This window comes from Carettochelys insculpta, chromosome 3, assembly GCF_033958435.1.
Source record: "Carettochelys insculpta isolate YL-2023 chromosome 3, ASM3395843v1, whole genome shotgun sequence".
In the NCBI taxonomy this organism is placed as follows: domain Eukaryota; kingdom Metazoa; phylum Chordata; order Testudines; family Carettochelyidae; genus Carettochelys; species Carettochelys insculpta.
The window spans coordinates 202,584,472-202,604,784 of NC_134139.1; the positions used below are offsets into that span (position 1 = coordinate 202,584,472).

Here is a 20,313-nt window from a genome sequence, read left to right on the forward strand (position 1 = left end):
TTCTTCTGCTCTACTCTGCACTGGTTAGGCCTCAGCTGGAGTATTGAGTCCAGTTCTGGGCACTGCAGTTCAAGAAAGATATGGAGAAATTAGAGGATCCAGAAAAGAGCGACAAAAATGATTAAAGGTCTAGAGAATGTGACTTATGAAGACAGGTTGAAAGAACTGGTCTTGTTTAGTTTGGAGGGGAGACATGATAGCGGTTTTCAGGTATCTAAAGGTGTCCTGGGCATCAGTGACACTTTCAATTTGCATATCGTCTCTGTCCACTAATTGAGGTATATCTACACGTGCTTGGCTCTCCTCCAGACTGCCTGTAAATGGGACAAATTCTTCACCTGAATCTCGTCTTGTTGTGGGAGGAGCGTTTCCAGCCACAGGTCTAAACACCTCAGCCCTGGGATTTAGCGCTGAAGATGTTGAACTTTCCCCATGCTCACTTGATAGGATCTGGTGGGATCAGGTTCCCATTCTAAGGTGCTCCATGAGAGCCTCATCCTCTTCAGATTCACTCTCAAAGATGCTGGCGAAGGGTAGATTAGCCCCATAGTGCCCACTGCCTGTGTTAGGTAGTGGATGTGGCCTTGCACTTCTTGCCATGGACCCGTGTCATAGTCCCCCTCAGAAGAGGCACCAACTAATTCTACCATGGGCAGGAGGAGATTGCTATGTACTGTCTTCATGGGCCCTGATCCACTCTCAGGTTTAATCCTGTAGACAAGCAGGTCCATAATTCTTTCCACCACCAGGCAGGGTGTTGCCTTCTATCTATCAGTAATCTTGTGTTTGCCAGCAGCACCTAGATTTTGCAGCAGAACTCGATCTGAAGGCTGGAGCTCCTGCAGGCACACTCTTGCATCACACCGGTGTTTATGATCTGTGTTCTTGCGGGCAGCTGCCGTAGCCAAACGGTAGGCATCCTGCAGCTTTTCCCCTTAGTCGGAAAACATACTGCAGATGTGTCTCATAGCTTTCCCCATCCTGTGACACCCCAAAGCTTAGGTCTATGGATAATCTGGGCTCTCGTTCAAACATCAGCAAATACGGGGTGGCTCTGGTAGTGTCGTTTTTGGAGGCATCGTAGGCATACACCAAAAATGCAGCATGTTGACTCCAAGATACCTTCTGCTCAGGGTGCAATATCCCCAGCATATCCAATAGAGTTTGGTTAAATCATTCTGGCTGAGGGTCACCTTGTGGGTGGTAAGGGAATGGGGAACATTCACACAAATAATCTCTGCAGGACACATTCCCCAACTCCTTCAGCAGTATTGAGCTCCTGCTGGCACATTCTTTACAGTTACCTGCTGGCTCCTTACAGGATGGCAGCCAGGTATCTAAGGCATTGCTGTTGAGACCTTTGATAGAACAAAGTCCCCCAGAATGGCTGGAAGGGCCAGAAGGATCAAACTAATGAGGGAAAATGGGGGTGGTGGGGAGGAAACTTTTGTAATTTTGCATTTAGCCACGGTTAAAGTGGATGAAATTGTGACACTTTCTTGAGGGGTTTCCATGGTGTAATCAGTGGGGGAAAGGATTAATTTGGGGTGACACAACTATCAAGGTTGGGGAGCAGAGCCGTCTAGCCACACATCTGCTCTGCCAAACCACCAGCAATCTGTTTTGATGCTGGTGGGCAGCCAATGGGAGTGGAGGGCATCCAGCATCTTATAGGCTCGAGCCTTCATTGAGAGCATTTTTTTTTTAAAGCTCCCTCTTGGTCCTTTGTCGTGGTGGCTGGGTTGTTCACTGAGGTGGATGGATGTCCCCTCTGAGCTCCTGCTACTGGGGTACACCCATGACAAACATGCGGTGGTGGAGCCCAAGGTACTGTTGGGAGAGGTGCCTGGAGCTGGAAGAGGAAGGATAGCCTGGAGAAAAGGGGGCAAACTGCACCCCATCAGCTATTTTAATCCAGCCCTCAGGCTCCTCTGGGAAGTGGGGTCTGGGGCTTGCCCTGCTCTGTGCAACTTCTGGAAACATCCATGTGATCCCCTTGTCTCCTATGTATAGGAGCAGACAGAGGGCTCTGTGCCCGACCCCTACCCCAAACACCAGCCCCACAGCCCCCATTGGTTGAGAACTGCACATAATAGGATCTAGAGGGCTGGTCACTGTGGGTGGGGGGGGGCACACCTCCATGCAGGAATCAGCTGGAGTCGGACATATGGCTGCTTCTGGGAGCTGTTTGAAGAGGTAAGTGCAGTTTGGGGTCTGGACCCCCTGATCCTCGCTTCACTCCACAGTCCTCTTCCCCAGGCTGGTCCCCCTCCTGCCCTTCCCTCAGTGCCAGCCCAGAACACGCCGTGGCACCCTAAACAACTCATCTTCAGCCCCACCCCAAGCCTGCTGCCCCACCCAGAGCCCCCATGTCAGACTCTACAAGCTAACCCAAATACTCTGTATCACAACAAAGCAAAACAGCTGTCACGTAGCACTTCAACTTAGTTTTTGTTAGTCTTGAAAGTGCTATGCGACTGCTTTTTTGCTTTATTTAACCCAAATATTGTGAATGTTTCATGGCCTTCCATACAATTTACATTCTCTGTTGTGGCCATTGGGTGAAAATGTTTGCCCAGCCCTGGAGATGTTAGAGTATAACTGCCCACAGGCAGATTCGAACCTGGGACCTCTGGAGCATCATGCAGGCACCTCTACAGTTTGAGCAAAAAGCCTGCTGTCTCTCAGTTTAGGCTGTAGAGGAGACTCATTCATTCTTTCCTCTGAATTGGGCTAGGTGCTACTACATGGAACAGTGACCCACACATAAATTTGTGGGTACCAGAGTACCAGCCTGAGCTGTAGGAGACCTGGAATTTATTCCTGTTCTGTCACAGAATGCTTGGGAGAACTGGGCCAAGTCACTTACTTTCTTTCAGTGACCCATTTTTTTATAATATGACTATTAGTGCTCGGTGTAGTGCTCAGATACTAGGATAAGGGGGCAGTAGAATTACCTGGCTAAGAGAGTCATGGTGAGTAGAGCCCTGCAGATTGGTGGATGACTGCTCTATACCCTGGGACCATGTTTGAGAATTGGATGCAAATACAAATTATGTATCCATACAGTGCTCTAATAATGAAGTCCCAGTCATGAAAAAATATCTCCTTCAAAGCAATTCATTGAGGAGGTCACTATCCTCCCAATGAAGCAGATTGGGAAACTGAGGCAGTGACTTGAATTTGCCAAGGTTGCTCAGAAGTCCCAGTCCAGTGTTTTGTCCACTGGGCCACTTGCTACCTCCCTGTACAAATCAGTGACTGGATAAAACAAAGCAAAGGAAAAAAAAAAACAGCTGGGAGGAATATGACAAAAAGCTTTCTTGATGTAAAGTCTACTAGACAACCAGTATTCTCTGAAGAAGTGACAGATGCTTCAGGACTTGAGTTGCAGTTCTGGACTACACAGACCATAGGTGAGTATTGTGAGCAGTGTTACTGTGACTAGTGGATGGGCCAAGCTTATTCATTGACTTGCCTGGAATTGCACCAGTAGTTAATTAGGCCCAGTAGTTTAATAGGTCATTTTTCTTCTACACTATTTTTGACTTAGCCTAGGTCAATTCTAGACCTAAAAGTCGACCAATGATAAGCAATTAGCCACACCAATTGCGTAGCTAAAATTGACTTATCGGCGTCCACTACAATAGCTTTCTACACAGAAGAAAGTCAAGAGGAGCATTTCTCCCATTGACCTTCCTTAATCCTCACCACTCGCAAGGAATTGCAGGGCTGACTTTGACACCATCAAGCACTGTTTTGTGCATGCATGAAACAAAACCATGGAAGAGCGACCCTGAGCAGGTCAATCTTCTGCGGTAGTGTGTCTTTAGCCTTAGGTTACCTCTACATTAGGCAAAATAAGTCAACTGCAGAGATGCAATTCTAGCTATGGCAATTGTGTAGCTAGAATTGATGTGTCTGTGCTGAGCTCTCTTGGCTTCCCTACTTGGGAAGGTTGAAGGAAGATACTCTCCTGACGACCTCCCTTCCTTGTCTCTCACTGTGTACAGGGGCCTACTGTGACCCCGAGAGAGTGATTTTGTGTGTGCCTACGAGACGTGCAAAACTGAGCCCAGAAAATTGACCCTGATGGGTTGATCTTCAGGGCTAGTTTAGACGCCGCCTTAGAGGGCATATGCTCTCAGGTAAGGATACATCTTCACTGCCTGGAAGATCAACCCGGTCAGGATCCATCTCCCAGGGTTCGATTTCACACACCTAGTGGGGATGCATGAAATCCAACTGTGAAGGGTCAACAGTTGACCCCTGGACTCAATATTCCAAGGAGGAAGGGAAGTCAACAGGTGGGTTTCTCCCGTCAACCTTACCACTGGGAGGCTGGCCAGGTAAGTAAATAGCAGATAAGCCAATTCAACTAGGCAATTGCTGTAGCTGGAATTGCTTGCATACAGTGGGCCCTAAGGTGTAGTGTAGACCTGGCCTAAGATGACTCCTTTTCCTTAAATGACTTTCCCTCCTGTGCTACTAACTTTTAGTCTTTGGCTTTCAGGACCAAGGGCTAGATGATGTGTAAAGGGACTAAAGCCAGGCTGTCCTCTCTCAGCACTTGGCAGGGTCAATGGGAAAATAGTAATAAACATTTTCTCTGATAGATAACTCAAAGATCCAGGGGCAATTGGAAAATCTCCTGTCCATCCCTCTTCAGAGTAGAACTGAATTGCTGAAGGCGTTCCAGTGCATTGACGAAGGTTGTGCCTTCTCTTGTGGGAAGCTGCAACTTGGCAGCCACATCCTGGAGCCAGTTTCTGCTTGTTGGCTCCTAACTGTCATGCATTCATTTATTTTCAGGAACTTCTTTCAAAATGTCATACGTGAAGCAGGTCCCGGTGGTCCCTGTGCCAGAGGGATGAGAGGAGAAATCACTTTATCTCAGGTAAGAAATCATCTCTGCTGAGCCCCACACTCATGAGAACATGGGCAGGGCATGACATGGGCTGGACACAAGCTGTGAAGAGGCCCTGCGGAGCTGGCTAAGAGAAGGTTTCTTGGCTCGTTAGGTGACGCTGTTGCTGTTGGGTCATGAAAGGGCTAGGTTTGTGTTTTGGCAGATAGCTAGGTTCCCACTTAGCTGGTCTGGCCTCAGGATGGTCTTAAGTCTTCTATAATTTGGCACTTTCACCATGAGAAATAGCCTCCGTTAATGGTAAATTAATTACTTGGCTTGTGACCAGCTGTATTTCATTAGCTCTAAAACACAGTGCACTTGGTTTCATTATCTTCTGGCTAAGGCCTTTCATTCCTGTTGTCTGGGAGAGAGGAGTCTTTAATACTAATTGATTGGCACACCTTAAACTTCATTGGGAAGTAGTCAATGCTGAATGTGTACATTGATGGGAGTCAGGGTTTTGAGGGACTTTTCCTTCTTTTGTGTTGATGTAACTTGATCTCTTTTGGGTGATGGGAACTCTGTTTTTAAGATGGTTTCTGAGCTGGAAAAGGATTGCGAGAGGTTTGCTGCCTCCTCGGGGGTGTCTCTCCCAAAGGAGTTCTCTGTCGCACATATCTTTAAGGATGTTATGGAAGGCGGACAGCTCAATAGTGCTGTTCTGCAAGCAGCCATAACTCTCCGAAACAATGGTAAGTGCTGGCTACTTTTTGTTAGTGTTTCTCCCATCCAACTAAGCTTCTCTAAGAACCATGTTCAGATATGACCCTACCCCATCCTTGTTATAACCAGGTTTCTCTTTGTCTGTGTGGACAGAAAAAATACATTAATAGATATGCTGAAGGATTGTCTTTAATGTTGGTATGTTGAAAAAAACAACATTGTTCCCATCTGGATCTCTGATGTCCTTGCCCCGTAATTTTAATAATACAGAGATACACATCTCATAGAGCTGGAAGGGACCTCTTTGAGTCCAGTCCCTTGTGGCAGGGCAAAGCACCATCCCTCCCCACTCTTTTTTTTTTTTTTAAATGAATTTGCCCCAGATCCTTAAGTGGCCTCCTCAAGGATTGAGCTCCCACTGCTGGACTCAACAGGCCAATGCTCAAACCACCGAGCTGTGTCTCTCTCCCTTCCCTTGTTGTCCCAGACCACATCCTGTTCATTGTCCTCTTCCCATTTCCCCTCACTGACTACTTCCATTTCCTTCATCGGCCTTCTGCCATCACACAGGTGGTTCTCCTCCTGGTTTCTCCTGAAACTTGCTGATTGCAGTCAATCCTTTTTCTTATCACCTGTAACCCTGTGCTCTGTCCCCATGCCCTGCATCTTTCTGTCTTCATCTCACCTCGCTTGGACTGTTGTCCATTCACTCCCCGCTCACTAGAGGTCCGTGCTCTATAGATAGAGAAATGCATTTGATACGTGTCTGATTGTGGTAAAAATGTTTTGTCCCAGGGATACGTTTGGGCAAGATTCCCACGGCGTACCCTTCTTTGGCAGCGTCAGGTAGTCGTCACTCATCAGTAATTCATTTCTAATCCTCTAACTAGCGAAATCATGGGGCTTAGATGGAATTTATTTATCTTCAATACACTTCCCTGCTATTTACTTACTGACACTTGACTAATTACATATTTTGTCTGTGCATTAATACTGAATAAATCAGGCATGCTGTCACCAAGCCAACAAGGATTAGTAACTAAATGATCTAGCAAGTTCCTTAACATCTTGGCCACTGGGAGGGCATCTACTAAGAGAACTCCAGAGGAGACGTTTTCTTCAATGGAGATGGAAATTATATTTACTATGAGCCTGACCCAGAACTTGTTGGGTTCAAGAAATCATCTCACTGATTTCAGTAGGCTTTGGTTAAGACCTGGTTTGCATTAATACTGGGAACAGTTGGATTTCCTAGAAACGAAAAAAAAAGCCCCAACTGGGATTAGGCCAAACAGACCTGAACTGCCAAACAACCCCTTTATAAAGAGACTGTAAATCCACAATGAGTGTCTGCCTTAGATAATGGCAAGGAGATTGGCCAGCCTTCTAAAATGAAGTTGAGCCAAATTTCTTCAATGGCTAGGTATGGAAGATACTGCTGGGGCCAGATTGCATTCTGCCTGCCTCAGTTCCACCTCAGTGGATTGTCCTTCACTTCCTATCCCAAATGGTTGTACCACAGAAACAGCGTGTTCTTAATCTAGCAACCTACTGGTGTTTACGATGGAGCTTGGTAAGGGTCTGAACAGAATTAGATGAATGGGTTGTTGCTCAACAGAGAGTCTTCACTTGACTGCAGAAGGAAAGAGAACTTGCATGAACAGAACCTCGCAAAGCCGGGCCCTTTGTTTGTAAAGCCCTTTGAGATTATCTGTGGGTGTATAGCTCTAAGCAGTATTTCCAATAAGCTCAGTGCTTGGGGGCCCACCCAGGAGAGATTCAGTTGCCGCCCAGCTGGTTAGCAGAGCCCCACAGCTGGCAGCCTGGGTTTCTATTCATGGGGCACCTCTGTGCATGCCTTGATCCACAGACAAATTTATTCCACCCATGGATGGAAAAAGAATAGAGGGCACATTGGAGAGAAGGCGTGTAATTACTGCTGGGCAGCTGGGTGCTGGCAAGAGAAGGGTTCTGCTTCACCATTCCCCATCAGAGCAGCCACTCGCTGCATTGGGTGATCTGTGCTGTTACAGGGTTCAAGACATGTGTGCTCACAAACAACTGGGTGGATGATGGCCCTCAGCGACACATCACAGCTCTGGTGTTCACTTTCCTGCGGAGGTATTTTGATGAGGTGATCGAGTCTTGCCGTGTTGGTCTGAAGAAGCCAGACCCTCGAATTTATGAGTACGCGCTGAGCGTGCTGCAGGCGAAACCACAGGAGGTGCAGGAGCCACTTACTTCTGGCTAAGGGGGAAAGGCGGGGAGCGGGGCTGGGTGCAGGCACTGGAAGATAATTAGAAGTGTGTGGGGAGGGAGCCGGGGCGGGGGTGGTACTCTCCCACAAGACCCTCCGCTGGCAGCACCTTTCTGCCACCTCCCCTCCCCCACTTGCTGCTCATGCTTCTGCAGCTCTTTTCCCTCCATCCATCACCCTAAAGGTGGAGGGGGGGCAGTGTTGAGGGAATAGCCTGAGGCTGGTGGGGGAAGGGGAGAGAATGGGGGGGGGGGCCCAGTAGGAGGAGGGGAGCAAGTGGGAGCAGGCTTGTGCGTGAATGGGAGTGCTGGGGGGGAGCATCGGGGGTGGGGCAGAATGGGAGGAGCCATGGGAGCGAGTGGGGGAGCCTTGGAGGAAGAAGTTGGAAAGGGGGGGCTCCGGGTGAAGTCCAGGCCGGGCCGGGGCAGCCCACTACCTGCGGCACTCCAGAGGCAGCACTGGGCTGCGTGGGGAAGCTGAGGCTCCCCTCTCTCCTTATGTCTGCTGCCCACGGCAAATAGCAGATTGCCAAAAGTGACGGGTGGCGTTTTCGTGCCCACGTGAAAGGAGCCTGTCTTTGCGACGGTGCGGGGCACTCCTGCCTGCCGCCCGGCCGGCCTCTCAGATTGGGCACCCCAAATCACAAGGCGCTGCCTTGAAAATCTCATGGTCGAAATCGCTGGGGAATCACAGCAATGACCCATCCCCCGTCCCTTGCTGACTCTGTCCTGAATCCAGGCTATTTTTCTGGATGACATCGGTGCGAACTTAAAGCCTGCTCGGGAAATGGGAATCGCCACCATCCTGGTCCAGGACACGAATGCTGCCCTGAAGGAGCTGCAGGATCTGTGCAATATTGAGGTATTTAGTGGCAAAACATTCTAGGAGTCTGCATTTATCCCCTCCTCCCTTTGGAGACAATACAGCGTTCAGGGCTGGGATACCACAAGATTGGATACAACACAAAGACCTGAAAATAGGGTAGAGGGCGACTCCTGCTCTTTCCTGACCTAGTGTAAACTGTAGAGTAATGTTTGCAGATTGTACCCTTTACAGCCTTTTATGAGTGCTGCTCTAGGTGTGGTGGTGATGGCAGTTTTATTCCAAGATTTTAAGGTCACACAAAATCCCTCTCACATTGTACGTTTGGTCTAACATTGTCCTGTAAGCATTCAGGTGCAAGGCAGCCAGGGCTGAGACTGCTCCTGGTTTTGCCAAACAAAACCCAGATAAAATGAGACTGCTTCAAACTAAAAGGCTAAAAGACTGAGGGCCAAATTGCGCTGTCAGTTATGCGGCTGTCAGGCCAGAGAAACTTGGTATCAGTGATTAAGTTAGTGTGAAAGGTGAGAGTAGAACTTGGTTTGGGTACCATTGAAGCACAAGGCTGAGTTTAGGCGGCTAACATTCAGCTTTATTGAATTCAATAAGGCAACAGATGACTCAAACTGGACGCCGGTAAAATCAGGTCCAGCAAGGCTGCTTGATGCAGCTCACTCTAGTATTTTATACCCTTCCACAAACACACCCAGTGCCACAGGCACTTAAAGAAACATAAATCATTTTCAGAGAAAACTGTTATGAGCAAGGAGGAGCAGGTGTCAGGGAGTAGGAGCCCCAAATCCAAACAGTTCATTAACACCTTCCGTAGAGCTCATCCTCCCTGCCATTCCCAGATAGGTGAGGAAAAGTTCAAGCTCTTGTGTACATGCAGAAGTAAGAAAAGTGAAATGGGTTCTATATAAGATGGTTCCATGGCACGAAGCACCTTGGTGAGTGTAATAGGGTGGGAACAAAGCAGACCAGCCCTCGTGAGGGTTCATCCTGCTGGGCTCAGCTGTTTGAATGTTGTGGAAGTAGTAACAAAAGGGAGGGTGAGAAGATCTGGCAGATACAGTTTGTTTCAGAGGTCCCACACGTGGATGTGCTAAGGAGGTAAAGCCCTGTAATGGCTTAGTAATGGGCAAATAGGAACCAGAGTGAGGCTTTAATGACCGTTGAAGAAGATTAGTCGTGTGGTGCCCTGAAGAGCAGAAGTTGTGGTAATTCTGCTCAGTGGTTCTTGCCTGCAGAGTGAGCGAACCTTTCAAGGCTTCCCTTGATCGTAGGTTAATACCTGGCCTGGACTGTCTGCAGGCTCCTTTCTCCTGAACCTCTGCAAAATCAGCTGCCACCTCCCTACCGAGCCTTTCCCTTTCTCTCACCCTTGGGAGCACCGTCTCTCTGTGGTTAATGGTTCACCCAGCTGTGTCAGTAGCTGCTGGACTTTGTTATGCAGAGTGTTCCAGTGCTGGGGCGGTCACGCAGGAGAAAGTGGTGGTGCAATGTCTGGATGCACATAAATTTATTCTGCGCATGGATGGAAAAAACTGAAGCATTCATAGAGCAGAAACCAAGCATAGAGCAGAACATCGAGTCTGACCTTTATTTTACGAGACAAGATGGGTGAGGTAATATATTTTGTTGAACCAACTTTGGTGGGTAAAAAGAGACAAGTTGGTAAAGTGGGTGTCTCCTAGCCAGTAAGCAACAGGGCCGCAAAGCTGTGAATAACGTTAGTTTTAAGGGCGATCTTCTTATGAGAGAGTACTTATTGCTTATTAGGTGCTTAGAAATTTGTGGCAGAAAGGTGTCATGTGTAAGGGCCAGATGTTTTGCAATTGTTTTAATACCACGTTGATGTAAAAGTCAATTAAGAGTGCAAATTCTTTGATTAAAAACTGATATATTTTAAACCCCAAAAGTTACACAGCGAGTGTGCTGTGGTCACTGCTTGACCAGTATCGTGTCATTCTTCTCTGGTGCATCCCACTATCGGTTTGCTGCAGTGGTCTCTTAAATTTGATCCCTGCCCCAGAGAGTTTGTGTCTGTGTTGTACAGCACCTAACACAGGTGGGGTGGGGAAGGTGCTGATCCATGATTAGGATTTCATAGGTGCTACAGTAGCAAACAATAGCAAATATTGTGTAAACTATTTTTAGTCTGTTTTTCATAATGTGACTGTGGAGGGAGATATGGAGGTGCCTGGCACTAGGGGTAGAGGTAAGATTTTTAGCAGCATCACAGTGACTTAAAAGCATCCTGCTGGCACTCCTGGGACTTGTGCTGCCAAAAAAGTAATGCAAGTTTGGAAAAATCTTATCACTGCTGCCTAAAAGGGCTGGAGGTGCCCAGTTTCCTCGTGTTTGGGTCCCTAGCTTCATCCAGTGTGCTTCATAGGAAACGGATAGTGTGAAGGGTTGGTGGTCGAACACAGAGCCTTCTGCATGTAGTTCAACAGTTCAAAATCGGGCCTATCTGGTCACTCCCACCATGGGTTTCTTTGGAAACCAAACAAAAGGAGTTCCATTCTCTCTTCTGCATAGCAGGTGCCCATGTCCTGCCACTCCCATCACCACACTTAATGCTAATTTGGCTCGCCTCGTTGAGACCCAACATTGAAAGCAAGAGACCAAGCCATATTTTTGGTGTCCTGGAATGGTGTGGAAATCCTGTTTTTATGACTTGCTTTGACTGTTCTCATCTGGCCAGTCTCAGGGGTTCCTCACCTAGATAAGGATGGGAGGCTCCACCACGTGTATCTTATGTGCATGTTACAACTCAAGGTGCAGGCAGTCTTTCTTCCCACAGGTTTCCCGTTAGCATAAGTATTTACGGTAAAGCTGTCAAGTATCAGAGAGGGAGCCGTGTTAGTCTGTACCTTTGAGAACAACAAGAAGTCTTGTGGCACCTTATAGACTAACAGATATTTTGGAGCATAGGCTTTCATGGGCCTGCTTCGTCAGATGCATGAGTCTGTAAAGCTGTCAAGTCCATTTAATGTGCTTAATCAGAGAGGAACTGGTCCCTCCCATCTGAACTTCCTCCATTGCCTCTGTGGTTAGCTATTGGGTCCTTGGAGTGTTTGCTACATGCCAGGGGCTGTCCAAGGATGGATGAAAATGAGGCTGGTCATGGGTGACAGGGAGTTGATCACTTGATGATTGTCTGTTCTGTTCATTCCCTCTGGGGCACCTGGCATTGGCCACTGTCGGAAGATAAGACGCTGGGCTTGATGGACCTATGGTCTGACCCAGTGTGACCTTCTTATGATGACACCCATTCTGGAGGTGAAAGCTGCCTCCTGGCAGGTTTCTGTGCAGCACTGCAAAGAAATAATGGTGCTGGATGAGTGAGGCCTGTTCCTCTTTCCTTGGCTGTGCAAGATCACTCCAGCTCGGTGCGCCCCACCCTGGGCACTGTTGACAGCCCTGCCGATGGCTGTCTTAGCCTGTCCCAGTTCTCTCTGCTGCAGATGTTGTCATGCTTGCTAAATCACGTGGGGTTTTCAGAGTGTAGGCAAACAGCTGGATTCTTGGTGGCTCTCAAACGGATGGTCGGGTCTGCAAGTGGATCATAGCCTGTGATGAAGTGGGGTGCCTGAGGATTTGATTCCCCTGGTTAGGTTGCATGTGTTTCCTAATGTCCTGCAGTCACCTGAGGTGTGTGTTAGCCGGTGGCCGGGTAATGTGCGGTGAGGTACTCCCCTGGGTCCTAAGCAACCCAGTTTTTTACTGTTAGAGCAGGCAGCTCCTAGCACTCTCACCCACGGCCAGGCTGTGGTAACCAAATGGTTAAAGTTCTTTTGTTGTGCCGGCTGCGTTGCAGTGACAAAAGAGTTAACAGGGTCAGGCTCAGAGCTTAACTAGTTACAAGTTTATTTAAGTTACAGTTATAAGCATGCTGTTACAAAAGGCTATTGTTTACTTCTTATATGCTAGCAAAGTACAGGTGTTAACAAGTTACGTTACAATCCAATACAAAGATATCTGTTACCATCTAACACAATGATATCTTGGCACAATGACATCTAGTTACAGAGCTCTAATTCTTTAGCTGTGCACAAAAAAGTCGGAGACCTAGCATGGGTGTATCTTACCCTCTCTGCTTCTCTCGATACTAGCGTAGCCAAGCTGGATCGGTCACTCAATTCTGCGGAAAGACGAATACGAGGTTGGGCGTCCCCAGTTGTGGACCTTGGGAGGCAATCACCTGACCCGACCAGCAGGTAGTTGGTGGAATGCACTCAAAGTTAGAGTTCTGCTGGACCCATCTTTTATACCCCTTTTGGGTTACGTATTCTCTTTCTTATCTATGATGCCAGATCATACTGGTCTGTCTTTGTGACGCCAGTTTGTTACAAGGGCATTTCTTACTTAATTTGCACTTGTAAGACAGAAGATAAGCAATTTGAGAGTACAGGACATTCTTTTTGTGCGGGCGGGGCACTTCCCCTTCTGGGGTGATTGTGTGTGTGTGCATCATATCGATCAATGCCAGCTGGGGTGATTTCTTGAGGGTCCCCCCCCCTCTTGTGTTGACAGTCTGGCCTGTTAGCCTTCTAGCTGTACTTTCTGCTTCTCAGGGTCACGATAGGCTAGCATATCTGGGCCTCAATGAGGGCATCAAAGACTGTGCTGTCAGCAGCCATTTCCATGCCCTGTGTGCTCCTCGGTGGCGGGGGGGCAACGAGCAAGCTGGCTTGTAAGGGGGAGACTTTGTCTGGCTACAGTGTGTGCCTCAGTTTCCCTCAGCATTGCATCAGGATATAGCGGTGAGGGGAGTTTCAGTGTGATGACTTCTGACACATACACAATGGTCCTCCGTGGCCTTTGTAACCTAGGCGAACAGGTGACACCACTCTTCCCCTCGAGACAGCAGAGAGCAGGGGCCTGGCTGGTTCCAGCACAGGCCAACCCTTGGGGCAGGGCTGCAGGGTGAGATTCCTGTGAGAGAAGGGATTCCTATAGTGGGAATGGGTTCCCACAGGGACAGAGGAGTTGTGGGGCATCCAGAAGCAGCTATGGTTCCCCAAAAGTACCGCCGCAGGCTGCTGTACCTGGCCCACGATGTCCCTGTCTCAGGACACCAGGTGATCCAGCTGCCACAAACTTCTACTGGCCGGGAGCCTTTGCTGCTGTCCAACAGCATTGCCAGCCCTGTGACCCTGGCTGTTTTAATGGGCTCTCCGCAGCTGGCATTAGACTTGATGGGGCCTGGATGACAGGGCTGAGGCTTGCACCTGCAGTGGTGGGGCTTTGGGTTTGCTCTCCTCTGCCAGGGCTATGTAGTAATTTGTGTTGTCAAAAGTGGGCGGCACTGCTGTGACGTGTGAGAGCCCGTGAGCTAGAGGCCTAAGGAGCCCTCTGGAGGAAGGGAGGGGGTTGCCCTAGGGGGCTGTCTGAGCAGTAGCAAGTTAGTCTGGTGCAAACATTGCCTGCGGGGGCAATCGGATTAGAACTGAAAACTCCCTTTATTTACCATGTAGCTTCTTGGACCTGAGGAGACTCTTCCAGTTACGTGTGACCCAGAGAACGTGACTCATGGTTACGTGCCCATCAAGGTAGGCAATGACTAACCCCGTGTTAGGAAAGCCAAGTGTCCCACTACGAGGGCACTGAGGGCTGTCCGTACCCGGCAATGGCTCTCTCCGTGCAGCTGAGGGGTCGTTGTGGAGGGAGAGGAGCAGTGGGAGGGGTGAGGTCCCAGTAATGGGCTGAAACTCAAGCAAGGCCAATGGAGGCTTTACCCGGAGGGTGGGGGGAGGTGGGTTCTGACCACAGGAGATGTTACCTGAGGAGCAGGCTGGGAGCCAGATCATTTGAAAGAGGAAGGTTCTGGTCTGTGCCACAGAGGGGGCCAGGCTCCAGGAAGGCGGAGGGCTGTTGGCAGCCAGGGGCCAAGGTGTTGGGGGTCCGATGAGTGCCAGCCGCTGTGGCTGACTGCCGCATCAGCATGCCGCAAGGAGGGCGGCTGTCCCTGCTCGTGTGGAAGCGATGGAAGGCCGGGAGGGGGCAGGAAATAAACTAGCTGTTTGTCTGCCCTCTAGCCCGGAACCCAGCTGCACTTCGTCGAGATGGGGCACGGCCCAGTCGTGTGTCTCTGCCACGGTTTCCCCGAATCCTGGTTCTCCTGGCGGTACCAGGTAATGCCGAGCCAGGCCAGATGCCAGCAGGGGTCTCGCCGGGTCACATCAGCCCCGCAGGGTGTGGGTTGCTGGGTGGTGCGTGGTGGCCATTCTGTTGTGATGCAGTGGTGTGCCCTTCCTGGGGGGGAGGGGGTCAGCGTGGACAGGAGGCTGTCCTCCAGGGTGGGGGGTGGGTGCCACGTCTGACTCCACTTTGTTCCTGGCAGGTCTTCCTTTGGCGTATTAGAGCTTCATCCACCCTCCGTCTTTCTGCTGCCATCTTCCGCCCACCTGCCTGCCCTTCTCTCTCCTACTTCTGCTGGGCCATGGTGGCGGTTGCGCTCCCTCCCCTGTCCCCCGTCCGTTCGGAGGAGTCGGGAACTTGCCCCTGCAGACTCCAAGCCTTGACGCCGTCCTGGCCCGGCAATGGCCGTGGGTTGACAGGCAGGGTACTCTGGAGGCCTGGAGAGCTGGCTGAGTCTGTAACGCAGCTCCTGGTGTCCGTGACCTGCCCGCAGGAGGCGGGAAGCAGCCCGTGATGGTGTAGCACCAGGGGCTCATCTCTACACCTTGTCCCCTGTGTGGCTGAACCCAGCTTGGTATCTTGCTTCTGCCCTGCCTCCCGCCACACACTGCTATTCCCCCCTGGGGCCTGGATGCAGCGCCCCTGTGGCACTGGTAGCAGCCCCTGCTGGCCAGCAGTGACTTCTCAGCTGCCACGCTGCCTCGTTAGCACCCCGTGCGGTCTCTCTTGCAGCTGGCCGCACTCCACCTGGGCTGGCTTCATACCAGGGATTCCCAGGATAAGGCCACCACGTAACGCAGGAATTCAGACCTGGCCCTGGTTCATCTGCCGCACAGAGGGGAGCTCTCCCTCTGTCTCGGCCCACGCTGTGCGAAGCTGCCAATCCCAGACAGATTTCAGCCTCTGGTCCGGCTTCCTCCTCCCTGTGCCATGCCCTACCCCAGCCATCCTGCGTTGCAGCCCACTGCCAGACCCCGCCTGGCTGAAGCCTCCAGTTTCTGTCTCTGGCTTCCAACCTGCCTGGTACTGGGGTCTTCCCTGCCAGGGTCTCTCTTCCCGCTGTCTCCTGAGCTTTCCCCTTCTCTGCAGCCACCTGCTGCTCTCGGTATGGAGTTGCCCAGTCCAGCCCAGCAGGGCTGGCTGGCAGCAGGCTTCCATGTTGTAGCAGCACCTCAGTCCTGTTGTGGCCTGGCTGTGTTCCACACCCCTCAGCTGCTCTCCCCCTGCCCTGGCAATGTGCCAGGCACCCACCAGTCCAACCCCACTGAGTCTGCTCACTCGCAGCATAGGGCCAGGCTGTTCTCTAGGACCCATGGCACTTTTTTGAACCCGCATCCAAGAGGCGCGAATGAGCTCTGCTCCCCAGCCCTCTTTCTGCTGAGCAGGAAGCTCACCGGCTCCCTCTAGCCCCAGAGGAGTCTCTGCACCAGTACAGGGTTTATTTTTTTGGTCTTGTCTCTGGAATTTGTGTTGGCCTGAGTCTCAGAATCTCAGGGCAGGAAGGGACCTCAGGAGGTCATTGAGTCCAGCCCCCTGCCCTAAAGCAGGATCAACCCCAACTAAATCATCCCAGCCACGACTTTGTCAAGCTGACTTAAAAACCTCTAGGGATGGAGAATCCACCACCTCTCCAGGCAGCAGACTCCAGTGCTTCACCACCCTCCTGGTGAAGTAGTTTTTCCTAATATCCCACCTACAATGTTCTTGTTCTGAATGTTCTAGTTCTTATGCTCCTTCTAGTCCCCAGCGTATGGCATTCGCGTGGCCTCTTAGTTTTTGTGTCTGCCATGTGGTCGGCGGATGCTAAGACAGGACAGTTCAAATAAATGTAAGCTCTCTTCCCAGCTGTGGGCTGAGCTACAGTGAAGCCAGTTTTGCGTGCCCCAGAGTCATGCATTTCTTTATATTTCTGCTCTAGATCCCTGCGTTGGCTGACGCTGGCTTCCGGGCCCTTGCTTTGGATATGAAAGGCTATGGCGATTCCACTGCACCCCCAGGTCAGCTGGGTATCCTGGCCTCTCCTCCTGCCCCTTTGAGGGGATAAACAACAAAGGGCAGAGAGAAATTACTCAGCTTCTTCTGGTGTGTCCGTCTGGAAGGGGAGAAGTTGAGGCTGAGCATTGGGGAGAATTCACTCTTGGTGGGAACTGTTCACGCTGTGCAGGAGTCTCCCAGGCGGGAGGGGGGGAAGCCCTGGTGCTTGCGAGACTGTCCTGTGCTTTGCTCCTGGGGGTGTTAGGACGGTTGGGAAGCGTTGCACCCTGGCAGGGAGGTGTACCGGATGGTCTGGCTTGGCTCATCCATCACGCCAACTTCTGTGATGTGGCACAAACTGCACAGCAGCCGAAACGTCTTGGCAATTGCTTGGTGCCAGCCCACCCTGGTCTTCCCCCATAAACTCCCAGGGTTCCCCGAGTCTCCTGGGGTGATGGGAGTGCTGGCTGTGTTGCTGTTCCTTCTAGTCCGTCTCTAAGGAGTGGAGCTGAAACCCCGCTGAGGCAGGGAGAGGAAATACAAAGCCCCCCAGTGCTGACAGGGTGTCAGAGGAAACCTCATGATGTGTCCACTAACAGCTCTGCCCGTGACATGGGACCATTTCGAGCCATCAGCTTCTCATTTTGGTTTCCTATCTCTTTCCATGCTGGCCACAACCTGCATGTGAGTTGGCCTGCAGGATGCCTTGGGATCACGCTGACTTTTGCCATCCATGGGGGAGGGATAAATTTTGTTACATGCACCAAGGCATGTGCGGATGTGCACCACCAATAGAAACCCATGCTGTGGGCTCTCTGCTAATCAGATGGCTGCTGAATCTCCTTGGGTGGCTGCCCAGGTGCCCAGCTTGCAGGCAGCGCTGACTGGGGCAAAAGCTCAAGGGAAGGTGACTTGACTGCAGATACCCAAGTTTGTTCTTAAGTTCACTGGTTCCCAAACTGCAGTCCGTGGTCTGCAGCTGCTGTGCTGGCGGGCCCCGGGACTTCCCGCACCCACAGTGGGGGGCCAGTCCTGGGGCTCCACCCCATGGATGTGGACAGGGGGCAGCCCTGAGTCCTACAGGCCCTATCCAGCTTACAGCTGGGAATGAAGCACAGTGCCCTATGCTGCCACTCACCCCCCTTCCCACCCACCCCCTGCCTGCCCTGGCTGGGGGAATGCAACACCCTCCCACGAGTGGCCTCTGGTTTCTCTCCTGCTTCCATTTGGCTTAATTTCCTCCAATGGAAGCAGAGGAGGGTGGTACGTGCGAACGGTGGAGAGCATGGAACCGAGGGAAGTGACCACTTTCCACTCCCCTCTCTCCCAGCTCCTGCAACTGCCCCCTGGCCTGCTCCTGGCCACAGCACTGCTGGGGTGACTGTTTCAGAGGGGATTTATGTCTGGGCAGAGTGGGCATGAGGGAGCCAACCCTGATTCATGGGCAACAGCTCCTGTAAGGCCACAGCGGTTCTTTTCCTTCCTGTGGGGGCTACAAAGGCCTTGGTTTGCAAAGCCGAGGACCTTAGTACACTGCCGACGCACACACTGGTTTCCACTGTCTATTTTTTTGTGCCGGTATTTGCCAGTACTGAGTACCAGCACCTCAGCAGCCCCAGCCGTGGTATTGGCTTGCAGTGAAGGACAGGGAGCCAGCTGAGCGGTATTTTTGTTTCTGTAGCGTCTGGTGCAGTGATGTGATTTCTGCTCCTCTTGGCCTAGGTGAGCCCTGACCCACCCGTCATTAAAGCTCCTTGGTTTTTTGTTTTTTTTTTCCCACAAGGCTTTCTGATCTTTTTCACCTACTGAGTTCCATACAGCAATGCCCATCGCTGTAGGGCTGGAGTGGCCCTGGCTGCTGGTATCCTGGCCATATTCCACCCTGGGAACCTACTGCCAGCTGTCTCCTTACATTGGCCCATAGTTGTGCCTCGCTTCTTCTGAAGTCGTCATCTGGAAGCCCTGCTGAGAACTCCTTTCAGGAGAGCAGATATCATGAAGAACAACTTTCTTGGCTTTTCTTGCAGGAAGCAGACACTTTTTTTTTTTCTTCTTCCTAATACTGCCTCCTGCCCTTGAATCTGAAATCAGGTCACCATAGCCAGGGTTCTCTTTTGTCCTATCCATGGGTGGAATAAATTTTCTGTGCATGGAACATGCATGGCTGTGCACCACCAATAGAAACACACTGCCAGCAGATGTGGGGGCTCCGCTGACCAGCTGGGTGGCACCTGAATCTCAACTACTCAGTTTACAGGGACCACTGGCCACAGCCTCCATCTGTGCCGGGCTTTTAATCCCAAACCACTTAACTTGCCACATGAGGATCCTTTTTCCCCCCTCTGACCTGCTGTCCCACCACTAAAATGCACCCACCTCTGAGGCCCAACCCAGCAACCAAACTTCATCAGCGTCCCAAAGCAGGCCTATAGAAATCCTAGAGGAAAATCCCATTGTCCCTCACCCGCTGGGCTGTTGAGATGAATCCTAGTGTGTTTTGAACTTCAGTAGCACTGGCAAGAGCCACAGGGCTGCAGTTTGATACCTGCCAGATTTAGAAATGCTAAAAAATGAAATGGAAGGACACTTACGTGACCTAAATTGTTAATTTTTTCTTGTTTGCAGACATTGAAGAATATTCCCAGGAAGAAATATGCAAGGTAGGAGGCAGTATCCCGAGCCCGTGTGTGCCTTAGCTCTGTGTGCAGTGTGGAAACATGAGCCAAGCTCCCTAGTTAAGGTTCTGGCCCGTGTATCTCTGTGGGAGTAGAAAAGGGTCCAGGACAGGCTGGGAGAACAATGGCTGTCCCATGGCTGCCATTTCCAGCTTGGGGCTGCTTGAGTAACTGAACTTAGTTTGGCAAGGAGTGCCGTACGAACCTGACCCTCTGGTTGGTGGTTTGCAGTACTGAACGGTGCAGCTCTTCGTCTGTGAGGTTACCTGCAGCATCGGAGATCCCGGAAGACAAGACAAAACCAGGCAGAGGTCACCTTGTAACAGGAGCAACCGGGGGGCAAAGATCAGGGTCCCATACGTAGTGAGGGTGCCCCTGCCTATGACTCCGCGTAGGCACATGGGGGGAGGTGTTGACTGGGCAATTTGAATCCAAATCCCCAGCCCAGTGCCTCTCTCACCAGGCCATCCTTCCTGTCTAATCTTTCGGGCTTGGGGTACAGGGTCCTCACCTTGTGGGGGCGGAGGGGCAGAGTGGATCTCGGGTGCAGGGAAGCTCTTCATGAGGGCAAACAGCCTCCAGGAACCTGTTAGCACTAACATGGAGGCACGTGTATGGTTAAGAAATTTGATTATTTTTTTTCCCCTTCCCTCACAGGATCTTGTGGTTTTCCTGGACAAACTGGTGAGAAATCCCCTGGGACTTAATCTTTTTCCTTTGCTAAGTATACAGAGCTGTACAAATCCAAGTGCGGGAGTGGTTGGGGCCATAGGGGAAAGACGCAGCCAGAGATCTTGGAACGGAAGAGCGTTATAAGCTGTGTAATTTTATAACTATCCACCAATGCTTCCTCTAATCCTGTC

General features: G+C 50.8%; 1 protein-coding gene across 1 annotated transcript in view; it reads left to right on the forward strand.

Annotated features, from left to right (window-relative positions):
• Positions 1–20,313, forward strand: part of EPHX2 (epoxide hydrolase 2) — a 106,575-nt gene that overhangs the window by 11,723 nt on the left and 74,539 nt on the right. Inside the window, exons 2-10 of the mRNA XM_074989031.1 lie at positions 4,813–4,897; positions 5,442–5,601; positions 7,606–7,796; positions 8,568–8,690; positions 14,138–14,212; positions 14,699–14,794; positions 16,720–16,798; positions 19,401–19,435; positions 20,108–20,134. Coding sequence (XP_074845132.1) covers positions 4,871–4,897; positions 5,442–5,601; positions 7,606–7,796; positions 8,568–8,690; positions 14,138–14,212; positions 14,699–14,794; positions 16,720–16,798; positions 19,401–19,435; positions 20,108–20,134 — 813 coding nt within the window. The 5' untranslated portion in view covers positions 4,813–4,870. The remainder of the gene's footprint in view (positions 1–4,812; positions 4,898–5,441; positions 5,602–7,605; positions 7,797–8,567; positions 8,691–14,137; positions 14,213–14,698; positions 14,795–16,719; positions 16,799–19,400; positions 19,436–20,107; positions 20,135–20,313) is intronic.